This window comes from Durio zibethinus, chromosome 18 (assembly GCF_047325235.1).
Source record: "Durio zibethinus cultivar Kanyao isolate XHJ-2024 chromosome 18, ASM4732523v1, whole genome shotgun sequence".
In the NCBI taxonomy this organism is placed as follows: domain Eukaryota; kingdom Viridiplantae; phylum Streptophyta; class Magnoliopsida; order Malvales; family Malvaceae; genus Durio; species Durio zibethinus.
The window spans coordinates 18,449,953-18,464,122 of NC_143179.1; the positions used below are offsets into that span (position 1 = coordinate 18,449,953).

The following is a 14,170-nucleotide window of genomic DNA, read 5'->3' on the forward strand; positions in this document are numbered from 1 at the left end:
AAAAAGCTTAAAAGGATAAGGGCTAACAGATTAGCCAGGAACAATATACCAATAAAAAATAAAATATCAGGACTCGGTGTAAATCAGGCATATAATGATAGTAATGGCACAACATCCATCATTACGTTTTATCTAGACTTAGATTAAAGCTGCATCAATAGTTACCTCTCATCAGATTTTACCTTCATTTAGACATTTTGTTATTTTGACAAATCATCATAATGCTAACCAAACATTTTTTATATGAAATCTGTTTGATTACTGCATTATGTTGAGGCTTTTACTCTACCTATAAATCTGATGTATGCTGTATTTTGTAACTTCATTATGATAACATTCAAATATATTCATTAGGATTATGTTTGGATTATCATTATGATAAACTTTAAAGTTTAACAATCGTTTTGTATATGCTTATAAATTTTGATCAATTTAATTATATTTATATGATTAAATTTACATTAAACATTTCATATTTTATTTTGCTCGACGAGGGATACACACTATTAAATTATAATAGGAGTCATCCGAATAATTGAGTGATATGTTTTTATTTTCATATAACAATATCACCAATGTGGCAAATCCAACTAAAGCTATTTTTCTATAGATTCATTACTATCTACACTCGTCATTGTCAATCTCCTGTATTATAGGAATGACGTTATCTTATCTTAATAGAAATGATTTTAAATAAATAATACTAACTAATAAATATTTACTTGTTAATTGGTACATGAAAATTACGGAACTATTAAATAATTGTTCTTGTTCCTTTTACCTATTTAATAGGATTTTATTAACAGATCACTTAGACGGCCTGGTCAATCTTTAAAGAAAGCAAACAGAGGCATGATATTAGCCCATCTAGTAGGGATCATTGTGAATTTGTTGGATGCTGGTGCGGAGTCAGAATTGAAGGAATAGAATGATGTTGTGGGTTTATTTGCATGCATGGATTTCCCTGAAACTATGCATTATGGGTTCCAGCACATGTTAGCCTACACTGTTAGACTATATATCTCCAACAATTCATTATGTTTCTTTGTGCTTTATGGCTTTTTCATTTCAATGTTTCAATTCACCACCTTTGCAGTCTTAATTTTTTTTGTTTTTTAAACATTCAATTTGCAGGCTACATCTTTTAGGGGAGATGCGAATGTTCCTAAACTTTGCCAGCTGAAGAATTTCTTGAGGCTCCTCATCAGCCATTCTGATTCACAGAAGATGGAGGAGATTCAATGTGGAGAAACTGATGACGACGACGGTATGTGCTACATCTGTTATGCTTGTGAAGCAGATACACAGTTTGCACCATGTTCCCACAGGTCTTGCTATGTTTGCATAACTAGGCATCTTTTAAATTCTCAAAGGTGTTTCTCGTGCATTGCCAATGTCTTGGAAGTCATCAAAACCATAGAAAAACAGTTCAAAGGCAATTAAGAATATTATTTTTGAGGGCTTGTCAAATAATGTGGTAGCGCAAGCAAAATGGAAACGAAAATGGAGAAAAAAGAAAGCGTAAAAGTCCAGTAATCCAAATGTTTTGTTGTTAATAAAATAATTATTTAACGGAATATAAAATTATAATAAGATAAGATAAAAAATATTATGAATAAGATTAAATTAAATAACATCATCATATTTTGTGTTTGATATATATAAAAATTAATATATAATAATTTATTTATTAATCAAAATTATCTTTTTTTAAATTTATATAATTTAAAATATTAATGTAACTTTTAAGGGTATATGTAATCCTATCATTTTGTTTAGCTATAAACTAACATAATATAGAATAATTATTATACTATCATATCTATCATATTCTATCTATTAAATATGTCTTAAAGGCATTTTATTCTATAAATATGATATGTATATGGCAAAGGAAAATCTTTAGTCTCACTCTCTTTTTGATTCATGGTCACGTTTAAAGGTGAGAAAAAAATCAAGAAAACCAAAAATTGATTTAAAATTATAGTATTTGGTTAGGTTCGAAACGATTTTTTTTATTTGATTTAAATTAAGATTGAATATTAAATGTATATACTAAGTTCAGATCTAATTTCGAATCAGAATAATAAAAATAATTATTTTATATATAAATCTATTTAAATATATTAAAAAACTTATTAAAATAATATATATATAATACAAAAAAAATTAAGTTTTAAAAACTTAGAAATCGAACCGAGCTAAACTCATAGAATTAAGTTTGAATCGAATTGATTTAAAAAAAAAATCAATTCAAATTTAAATCTAATTTTAAAAATTCATAATATTATATATTATAAAAAAAATACTAAATTGAATTCAATCCAATTCTAACCATTACCAACCCTAGTCACATTTTATTAAGAAATAAGTGCTATTGTTGTCTAATTATTCATTATCACAAGTGGCATAGATCTTTTTAGTATTTGACTCCCATGGTATGTGTACATATCCTTTGTTCAAAGAGTAAAATGCCAAGTGCGTGAGACCACTCATATTTGTTGGCGACCATATTCATAAATCATACTAGGAGCTAAGCATTTCTTGGTCTCCAGGAGCTAAGCTAAAAGTAGCCATTAAAACAGATTGGAAGGGAAAAAAATTTTTGCAACCTTTTTAAATTGACGATCAAACTGAAAACACTGTCAAATAATCAATGGATCAGTAGTCACTTTACAAGAAAATTTTCAAGAAAAAGAAATGTGATAACTACCCCAAAATCACAAGGCTGAAAACCAATTGATGAGGAATGAAAATGAAGAGAAAAAAATCAACAATGCGGTCAAGGAATGACAAAAATGAATTCCAAGACTGAATGTACAAAATTTCAAAGGGATATTGTACAGAGATCCTCAAATACTTGTCTGATGTTAGGCCTCCCATTTACAGGAAGAATACACCTTAGTGATATGGCAAGCAAATCTTCCATGGCTTTTGTGTGTTCTTCCCCACTAGCAATGTCTCTGTCAACACAGTCCATTCCCCGTCCTTCTTGATCACATAATCGAACCCAATCTGTCAGATCCACTGCTCCTGATTGACCTGATATTATGTCACCAGCGCTTCTTCTTGTTAACAATTCCATCAGGATAACTCCGAAAGCATAGACATCAGCCTTAAATGATGGGACTGGTTTAGATGCAGAAGCAAGTTCGGGCGCACGATATCCAAGGGCCCCCAGATTCAATATCTGCTCTGCAATGCCAGTTGGTGTCATCAGCCGGTGAAGGCAATAATCGGTTAGGCAAGCATGGTAATCAGGGTCAGCAAGGAGTATATTTGTCGGCTTTAGGTTTCCGTGCGGCAGGCCTCTATCGTGGAGGTGTAACAGACACTGAGCAACTTCTACAGCAACTTTCAGTCTTTGGCTGAAAGATAAAGGGGAGTACCTCCGAGGAGTAGTCTCTGCATTAACACATATACATATTGATCAAATGAAAACATAAAAGGCAAAATCTCAGTAAATTCATAAACTCCTGCAATGGAACTGTATAAAGCATTTGTAATTCAATATTGCAAGACAATGGTAATAAAACCCTTCTCATCTCAAGAGAAGATCAGAGTGTGACCACAATGCCTCATGTAACGACGGTTCTAGCCATGATAGAAATCTAATACTGTCAGACACAAGAAAAATTAACAATAACCTTTACTTCTTGTTAGTCACTTTGTATGAAAAAAGATATAGCTTCTTTTCTTTCTAAAATGTAAGCCAGTCAGTATAGTCAATAATTAACAACTTCTCTTTGATAGGATTTGAGAGAAAAGATCCCCTAGTTTATTGTTTCTAATCTTCAACTTTGTAATTTCAATCAGTTATGAGAAGTTTCAAAAATTAGAAACCTATTTTTATCAAGGCCAAACAAGTTTTTTTCTCCACGTTTAACTTGTTAGTCTTGAATTCTGATAGTTGTTGCAATTACCCATTTGGTGATCAAAGAGGCAGAATCCCTTGTTGCCATTCTTCATTTACAACAATCAACCCAGATGAAGTGCCATACTGCCAAGAACAGGTCAATTAGACTGCAAAGATTCTTTTCAACCTCCTGCTCCATCATTTGCCAGGAAGAAAGCAAAATGTGGAATTTAAAAGAATTAAAGAAGTTAAGCCACAGAACTAACACATTGGAGCCAAAACTCAAAACCAGATTCAAAGTATCTAGGTTTATATTCGTCTTATATTAGAGCACTCATTTCTTGCCTACTGCCACATTGTTTGACCTCCAAGATTTTGTTATTAAGGTTTCCCTATGATAATTGATGACAAATTCATCAGGAGAGGATCTAAAATGGTTGTATCTAAAACAACTATTCACACTCTCCTTAAAAGAGAGGCATTTGATTTTATTCTAGAATCTGTCACCAACATTGATGCAAAGATATACCACAAAACCACATGAAAAATGTAATAAAATACCACCTAACTCATAATTAGAGTGAAAAGTTTAGCACCAGTAGTTGTTAACACTAGCAACCTAAGGTGATTATAGAATGAGCAAGTGTGCCTAATTTTAGGTTTAATTGACCACCTTATATTAGCAAACTGAGAAATTATTGCTTTTAGTCAGGTTCATTTGAAACTGATCTAATAATTTGATCTCCAAGGAGGTCAAAATTCAGTCAAGAATCAGAGCATCACTTGCGTCTCCCACAGCTAGTTCAGAACAATCACAAGAGACCTCAATAGTGACCTTATACACCCACCCACACAAATGCATATTATCCAGTTTAACTTCATAATCATTTGATGGTAAGACTGCCCTATAGATAGGGCAAACACACTTCAAGGTTCTGTTTCTAGGTCCTGCTACAGATCTAAAGAAAACAAGATGAGACTTGACTTTCCAAATTCCCATAACATGCACACAAATACATTGCAGACCATAGTGAATAAGTGAATAAGTAATACTCCTGTCGAAATTGAGGTAGGACATCACTCAGCAAATATCCAAAGAACATAAAGTTAGAAATAATTCAAACTAACATAAAAAGAACTTAATGGCCAAAAATAACATAAAAAGAACTTGTCACAGACATATTAACCGCACTAATTTTTATATGCACTGTCTTGATTTCAGCATCGACATAACTTGTAGCAGCTAAGAAGGAAATAAGTACTAACAGCAAACCCAACAATTTTAACATGCAACAAATAATAAGCAAATCTAGCAAAAAAAACAAAAAAAAAAAAAAGAGATAACAAACAAGACCATAAAACATCATAATCCATGTGATAAGATAACTTCAAAAACTTAAAGGCAATAAATAGTAAACAAACATTGAGATTTAGTTAAATAATCACAAACAATAAAAGAAAAGAAATATTAAAAGCTCTTACCATAAAGATGCAAAGCCAAGCTATCACACTGGATATAATCAGCTAGAAGAATCCTCTCTTGTTCCCTTGACCCCCAATAGTATGCTCGGACTGGAACAAAGTTAGGATGCCTTACAGATCCTATCTTTTTAACTTCCTTGGCAAATTCTTTCTTATGTTTAACCAGTCCTACACGCAACCACTTTACAGTCAACATATGTCTGTTACGTAGAGTAGCTTTATATAGAGTTCCATGGCTGCCTCTACCAAGAACTTCCGCTGGAGCTCGAGATAACTCCTCAATAGTGAATGTTAATGAAGTATCAAGAAAGAACAATTCTCCAGCCAAACGATCTGGTGAGCACACATCCATTATCACAGGCTGTTCACATGATTCTATAAAACGAGGTGATGATGGTAATGGAAAGCCTGGGGAGGATTTCCTCCCAGATGCTGCTGGCTCATTATCTAGTAGATTAGGATTCACAGATGCTGAAGAGGTTGTGACTCTCTCAAGTGCACCATGCTCAACAATATCAGCAACAAATTCTTGCTGTCCAGACACTGATGAAGTAAGCAAGTGATCATTTGAAAAACTCAATGAAGTTTGTGTTGTCTGAACATTTGAGTGGAACTTGAAAAGGGAAGGTCGTGAAAGCCTGTCTAACTTTGCATCACCTCCAGTAGTTGTGTCACTAAATCCACTTCTTCCATGAAATTCTTTCAGTTTCGCTCGATGATATGCCAATAATACAAAAACAATCATTAAAGCAGCTACGACTGAGGCAACAATGATTGCTACTCTAGTATTACTCTTTGAATTATGATGTCTCACATGATAAGGGGCCTGATCTGTAGAAGAGTCTGTTGATGGCATACCTTTAGGGAAAATTAGCAATGTGTTTCCTGGAGAAAATGAAGACCTAGGGAAGCCTCTCAAATTTTCTGGAACAGGACCTGACAGATCGTTATAGGACACATTAAATTCATTAAGGCTAGTTGAAAGCTTATCAGGGATTGTACCCTTGAAGTGGTTTCCAGATAAATCAAGGTATTCCAAATTACTAAGTTTGCTTAATTCACTAGGCAGCTGGCCTGATAACTCGTTATCTGCAAGATTCAGCAGTTTGAGCCTAGCTATGTTACCAATCTCTGAAGGCAAACCACCTGTCAAAGAATTCTTGGAGAGATCAAGCGACTCCATTTGGGGGTAAGACGACATAACAAGTAATTCATTAACACGTGAGCCTTGAAGAGGAATTGGTCCAGTGAAATGATTTCCTGAAAGATTCAGGCTTTCCAATGTTGCAGAAGTGAAGAAACTATCAGGTATGGGCCCACTGAGTTGATTCAAACTGAGTTCAACAACAGTTAATCTTGGAGAGGTATCCAATAAAGAAGGCAAGGTACCAATAAGAGAATTATTCCTAAGATTAAATGTGTTTAAATCCTCAAATTGAGACAAGTTTGACAGGCTTCCTGACAACCTGTTAGAACTCAAATCAAGAAACACCAAAGAGGCTTCCCAGTTCTGCATAACAGATATGTCACCAGAGATCATGTTGCTACTCAAATCGACAGTTTCACAGCTTCTTAGAGAAGAGGGTAAATCACCAGACAACTGATTAGAAGAAAGATTCAAAACCTTCAAAGTTGTAGAATTAATTACACGAATTGAACCTGTACAGATTTGGTAAGATGTAAAATATCAGATGACTTCAGATATCTCTAAAGTCAAATGGGCTAACAAGGATTTCAGTGCAATGTAAAATATCAGATAACTTCAGATATCCAGACAGTCAAATGGGCACATAAGAGAATTTAGTGCAACATTAGGTTAATAAAAAAACAGAAAGGAGTTCAGGATTCAATTTTGACACAATAAAAATATTTACCATCGATACAACACTACCACTAAAGATTTGTCTTTTGCTACACTTAAGCAACTCATTGAAGGGATTCAGTGATTTGCATTTGTCGAATATCCATGTACATAAGAATCTTCCTGGTTTAGTAGTCACTACTTTAAGCAAAAGCAAGAAAATTAGCTAAGACTTAGAAGATGAATAATTGTTACACAGCTTAACCACCTTGAATCCCCTTAAGCAAGCATCATAATTTGTTTGAAGCATCATAAGAATGCATCACACTCTCATCACTCCTCAAACAGTATATGTAAAGAAACCAAAAAAAACAAAAAAAATCCTTCATTGGCACTCAAGGGCTTACAGGAACAGCCAAGATGTTTTTATATTTTAAAATTTTGCATTTCAAAGATTGCACATAATCATTTTAATGCAAGATGGGATGCTCAGATTTATATTCAAGTAAGATAATAAAAATAAAGTACTTCCCTACATTGTTTTTTTTTTAATTCATGTTCTTTTTAAGACCATGAATTAAAAAAAAAAAAATTATTTACTTGTCAAACTATTGCCTCTCTTTGTAACTTCTCACCCAAAAAAATTTACGATTTGACCAGAGGATGATGTCACCAAAAACTCAATCCTCAAAATCATGAAATACAATGCGTAAAACTCCCCAAATCACTTCACATTCATCCACTTCTAGTATAACTCCAATGTCAGAAACATTAAGTAACTAATTATAAACCAAAAATTTTTTTAAAAAAGGTACATGTTTAACCGACATCAACTTTCTCTGGCCAAGAAAAAATGAAAGAAAAACTAGCATTGCTTTCATGGGAAATCTGAATAAAATGACCTATTGGCATTGTTCCCTATCATCAAAATATAAGGAAATATAACATCTACCACTAATTCAAATCCAAAAACAGATACTACATATTTTAGCCTGAAAATCAGTAGACTATTGACTAAATATTCCAACTTCATTATCAAGACAATAAAAGAAATAGAAAATGAAAGTCAACAAAAAGTCTATACCCGTAAATCCATTCTGACCGAGATCCAACTCCTCCAATGGAACAAAACCCACCAACAACTCCACTGGCACTGGCCCGAAGAGCTGATTTTTCCCCAATCTCAAAACCCGTAAACCCGGCAACGACCCGAAACTTGGCAACTCCCCAGCAATCGAATTATCACCCAAATCCAACACCTGCAAATTCTTAAACAATCCAATTGCTTCCTCTTTCAAAAACCCACCATTCAACCGGTTATGACTCAAGTTCATAAAACGCACTGTATTAGCCAAACTGGACACATTCTCAACAGCCACAGACAAACCCCCGTAAAACTCGTTATAACTCAAATCAACGTGTTCAACGTTCCTTAACTCACTGAGTAACTGGCCTATATCTCCTCGAAGCGCATTATTGTGTAAATCTAACACTCTCAATTGCTGCAAATTTCGGAACCCGCCCGGCAACCCGCCGTTGAACTTATTTCCAGATAAATTCAAGTAATTTAACCCGAAAAGGTCTGTGATCCGAGCCGGAATCGTGCCGACGAACTGGTTACCGGACAGATCCAATTGCTGCAGCGAGGTTATCCAGCCCAATGCGGGTGCGACCCGACCCGTGAAGGCGTTGCCTGACAAAGATAGGTTTTGAAGGTTCTTGAGGGGAGTGAGAGTGTGGAACTTGAGGTCGCCGACGAGACCCAGACGATCTAAGTTGATGGAAACGATGAAGCCGGAGTAGGGGTCGCGCGTAACGCCGGTCCATGAAGTAGGGTCGGGTCGGGTATCCGGATCCCATACCGAGAGTACCTTATCGAAAGGGTCGGTTTTGATGCCTTTCTTAAACTCGAGTAAAGCTCGGAGCTCCAACGGGTCATACCCAGATGCAGAAGTCAATCCCAAAAACAATAGTAATAAAAGAAAATAAAAGGAGAAAGCGAAAGACAAAGAGAGATTCATCTAATTCATGGATTAGAAAATCCCAAACCAAAAAAAAAAAAAAAAAACCCAGAAACTGAAGCTTCTGCTTGAGAAAGAAAAAGGGTTAGGGTTTGTTTAGGAGACAGAAAACTCAATGGGTTCTTTTTTTTTTTTTTACTACTAATCTTAAAAAAAGAAAGAAAGGGAAATTCGTCTAAGAATGCGTTAGGGGGAGACGTGGAGAAACAGTTCTTACAGTCTGTAAAGGGAAGGGAAAGGGGTTAGCCAACCCTCACTTGCCTTTAAACAAAACAAAATCAGAAGAAAAAAAAAAGGAAAGAAAAAGAGACAAATCTCTCTCTCTCTCTCACTTGACCCCACCATTGTTTGCGTTTACACTACTAAATGCTGTTTCCACTCCAGCTCACATGCCTTTTTTATCGCTTTGTTTCCCTAACACTGTTAAAATCTCTCTCTTCTGTTTTTTTTAACCTTTTTACTCTAACCTTTTACTTTTTAATCTCCTAATGTTTTATTTTTCTTAGTGCCGCTTGTATAATTTTTTTGTTATTTTTTTATTACTTGTTTTTTTTTAACTTGCTAAGTTTGAATTAAATAAATTCATTATTCTATAAAACATTGAACTTTAATGCCACTGGTATTTTTTTTTTGGTTACACTTAATAGCATACTTGATGTTTGTTCATATCCTTGATTTAAATTTTTTTACTTGTTTATGTATTTGTAAAGTTATATTATAAAAATCTTCTTATTTATTTTAATTAATTCACATAATCTTTTTTAAAAATAAGATATAACATATTTAAGATTTGAATTTAAACATTTCATTTTTTTTAAATTAAAACCTCTTTTCTAAATAAAATTATATCATAAAAAGTTATTTTTTTGTCGCTTTGTTTATTCTAATAATTTGTTCATATAAATTATTATTCACAAACTTTTTTTTTTGGTTGTATGTATTTTTTAAAATGATTATACTTAGAAAAACATCATTACATTTAATTCAATAATAAATATATGTATCTTAATTTTTTAAAAATTGCATTCGGTTATTTTTTAAGTTTAACATAAAACAATAGAGAATGAATCTTTATGAATTAAATACTTAAAAAAGTTTTTTAATTGAGTAAAAATTTTTTAAGGGGGACATTTGGTTGGGAGGAAAATAAAATTTTTGTCATAATCTTATTTTTTGTAGCTTGATGCCTTAATTTAATTCAAGAAATGTAATTTTTGAAGTTTTTTAAGATTCTTACAATGTCCCAAACTTCAATTATATCTTTAAGAGCAGTTGACTCGTATAGTGGCATTCAATTTCCCACAAAATTGTTTATTTTATAAACAGTAAGACTAAAACCATTGTCAAATTACCCCATCAAGCTAACATGTGGAAAAGGAAACGGAAACCTTTGAATCACTGCTGCAAAAGAAGCAAACAGATATCACACCTAATTCCTTGCATTGCAACCCAAGAGAGTACTTTTATGAAACATTTCTCCAATGGATAATCTTGCTCATATTGAAGTTATTAGTTTGGACACTTTCACTGTACGTAACATGTCTGTTCTCAATTTCGACAAAAACCTAATAAAATTGACTCCATCTTCTTCACTATTCGGACATACTTTTGGATGGAGGGATAATGAACTTAAAACTGTGGGATAACTGTCGTCTAATTTGGGTAATGGCTTAAGTCAGTTCATTGGAATTTGGAAGTCCAATACAAGGATAATGGCTTTAGTCAAATGAGTCATGGAAGATTCACATTGATCCACTGAGAGAGAGAAAGAGAGAGTCTACTAATGACAATCTCTTGATGGGAGAAAACATGAGAACATGGTCATCTTGGAATCTTAAGCAACTTGCTTGTGCCATCTTTAAGGTCTAATTACAAGCTTAGCTGTTTTAATACTATTTTTTCCACATCTTAACAAATTGAGAACTTGATTAAATTTTAGATGATGGGGGAGCATTACACTAGCCAGCCATCTGCTTTAGAATATTGATTGATTATTTAAAAAAAAATACTACACGATATTGGTTTTACATGAAGTAACAGCTAATAAATAGTGGACTTAAAAATAATAACCATACCTGACCTCCAATATACTCCCAATTTGTTTAGAGATACTGGTGTTTATTCCTAGATACATTCATGAAATATGAACAGTTTTCTAATCCAACATTGTTTTTGTCTTTCTAATTTGTGCAGTTTCCATGGCATGATCTGTAAAGTTAAAAGTACATGTTATTGCCAACTGAGCTCAATATATGACCACATGGGCATGGCCTCTACTTCAAATCACTTTGTCCTCAAAAACCAAGTTGGTAAGTGTAGATGTACACACAAATGAAGTTGGAAATTAAGGGAAATGTACGCACAAATTTCAGTGTGACGAAAAAAAAAAGTCAAATAGTAAATTTCAATTTATAAATTAAAGAAGGTGAAAAATAATTTCTGAAAAATTTTGAATAAAAGAAAATCAATTGATTTTTTTTTTCAGCAATAATTCATTTCAACAGTCTTAATGGAATTGAATAAATTTGAATTCAAAATTTAGGATTTATTAAAAATTTTTAATTAAATTCGATCCAAATTTAGTGTTTTTTGAAATTTTTAAAAATTTGATCCTAACTTAACATTTCCTAGAATTTTTTGAATTTGTTATCAATTTAAAGATTTTTGAAATTCTTGGAATTTGATATCAGTTTAGAAATTATTGAGATTCTTGAAATTTGGTGCTAATAAAGTTTGTTAGATTTTCAGATTTAGGTCTTTAGATCTTTTTGATTTGTTTGTTAGAACTGGTTTCAAATAGGGATTTCATTTGTGAAAGGATTTTTAAAAATTTAAAATAAAATTAATTTGCTTGGTAAAATAAAAATTTTAATTATCAAAACTTTTGGAATTTGAATGAGGAATCTTGAAAGAAAATTTTCTTTTCAAATTCTAACTTCTTAAATGGAATTTGTGAAATTTTTTTATTTTACATTAATAAGTCAATATTTATTTTTTTTTCAAGCAACTTTTGTTTTCTTCAATTTTAATTATAAAAACTCGTTATAAAATTTATTTTTAAAATTTTTAAAGTGTTAGTAATATCACATTTTTATAAATTTAATGACATTTATATTACATATATTTTTTAATATTTTATTTTTTTCTACATCTAATATCATTAATTTTATATTATAATTATTTTTAATCTCTCCAAATTCTAATATTTAAAATTTATTTCTAAAAAATAATTATCTAAACAGTAATTATAAATTTTATTAAATTGATTCATTTCAAAATATTAAAATTTTAAAATTTTTAAAATTGTCCAAATACACTGATTGAGCACGTCTCCAAAAGTCTGTTGCAGTTATACGAGCTTTGAAGACTTTGGCTATTCAAAAATTTTTTTCTCATTTGACTTGGCTTCCAGAGTTTCTTTTTATCCAGCTGTCTTTAAATCTTTCTCCCCAATTGTTTTCAAATCTCTTTCTTCTTCCCACTGCGTGTCAAATGATTTAAAAGCGCTATCTATTTATAATGGCAGATGAAAAAGTTTTTAAAAATTTTAATATCATCAAATTTATTTTTAAATAATTTTAATTTATTTACAAATAAAAATGATGACTCATAAGAGACATTTAATCAGTAAGATTATGAATTTTTAGGATTAGCTAAATCATGTGTTTCATTTTGATTTGTTAAATGATTTGTAAATCTTCAATTAATTTATTTAACATCTAAAAATTTAATTGATCACTAAATACAAATAAAAAATTCAAAGGACATGTGACACCTTATAATGGATAAAACTTTTCTGCTGTTGTGGTAGTTAAAAAAAAAATGAGGATCATGTTAAATGATATGAAACAAAAAAAAAAAAGGCAAAAAATAATCACTATGCATGAATAATGCAAACTTCAAAGGAAAGAAAATATGATGCTTGTTACATTCATTTAATTCAATCAACAAATTTAACTTTCTACGTCATCCAATCAGTAAACCTCAATTACCATATCATCTTATCTTAAGATCTAGCTCACCCTGCGTTAAGGAAGGGCTTGCTTGACAACTCCATTGATGTCTTTTCAAAACATCATTTCAGAATTAAATACTTGACTTTTAATTTATCTAAAACCATTAAATGCAGTTATGTTTACTTGAGATAATTAAATGCAATTTCCAATCACCCACTTGAACCTTCATTGAGCACGTAGACTCATTATCAATTATCAATTGTTTAAGTCAAGTCACCGTCCTTCATTTCATATATGGTAAAGAAGAGGTCCAAATATGTAATATTTAAGCATTTCTTTCCATTACAACTTCCTTAACATACTTCATCTTCTTCTTCTCTTAACCTTAAATATCTAATTGACTTGAGTGTTGGAACACATCTTGAAAAACTAACTCCAATGCCTTTTGACCATATTTTTTAGCTATAGGTCTAAGTCATTCCACCTTTAACCTCCAATTAGCTTTCATTCAGCTAAGACATCCAAAAACACCATCAACATTTTGAGTAGCTTATGGAAATGATAGTCGTGTCTCACCATCCCCACTCTTTTGAAACAACAACACCAACCATAAACACAACTACCCAACCTTCAATTGTCTTTGATGAAACAACTATTTTACCAACCCCTCACAAATCCCATCACCAAACTTTCCTTCATGGAATCCACAGTATGACTTCATTTTTCCATTCCCTAGTAGCTCACTATCATTAAATCCATGGACTACACAACCATTGGGATACTATCAAAATTTGAAGTTTTATTTCTAAATATATTTTTAACCCTACCATTGGTCTACACCATTACTACTAGATCTTTAAACTCAACATCCTAACCACCTTTTGTACAAGTCCAATCTTTACAAACCACTAATGCCACTCATTAGCAAAACATTCTCCTTACAACATCAACTGTACAAGTTACATTACCAAACCCAAAAATCCTTATATACCAACACATGCAATAACCACCACCATCACTGGAGTTTTACCATGCATTGTTAAACCAAATCTAG

The 14,170-nt window shown here is 32.1% G+C and overlaps 1 protein-coding gene across 1 annotated transcript; it reads right to left on the minus strand.

Annotated features, from left to right (window-relative positions):
• Positions 1 to 1,134: 1,134 nt before the first annotated feature.
• LOC111299826 (putative inactive receptor kinase At5g10020) lies at positions 1,135 to 9,526 on the minus strand. Its single transcript, XM_089747794.1, has 3 exons — positions 8,224 to 9,526; positions 5,339 to 6,997; positions 1,135 to 3,405 (listed from the first exon to the last, which is right to left on the minus strand). The coding sequence occupies exons 1-3, from the start codon at positions 9,158 to 9,160 to the stop codon at positions 2,828 to 2,830; spliced, it is 3,174 nt and encodes a 1,057-aa protein (XP_089603920.1). The 5' UTR covers positions 9,161 to 9,526; the 3' UTR covers positions 1,135 to 2,827.
• Positions 9,527 to 14,170: the final 4,644 nt, after the last annotated feature.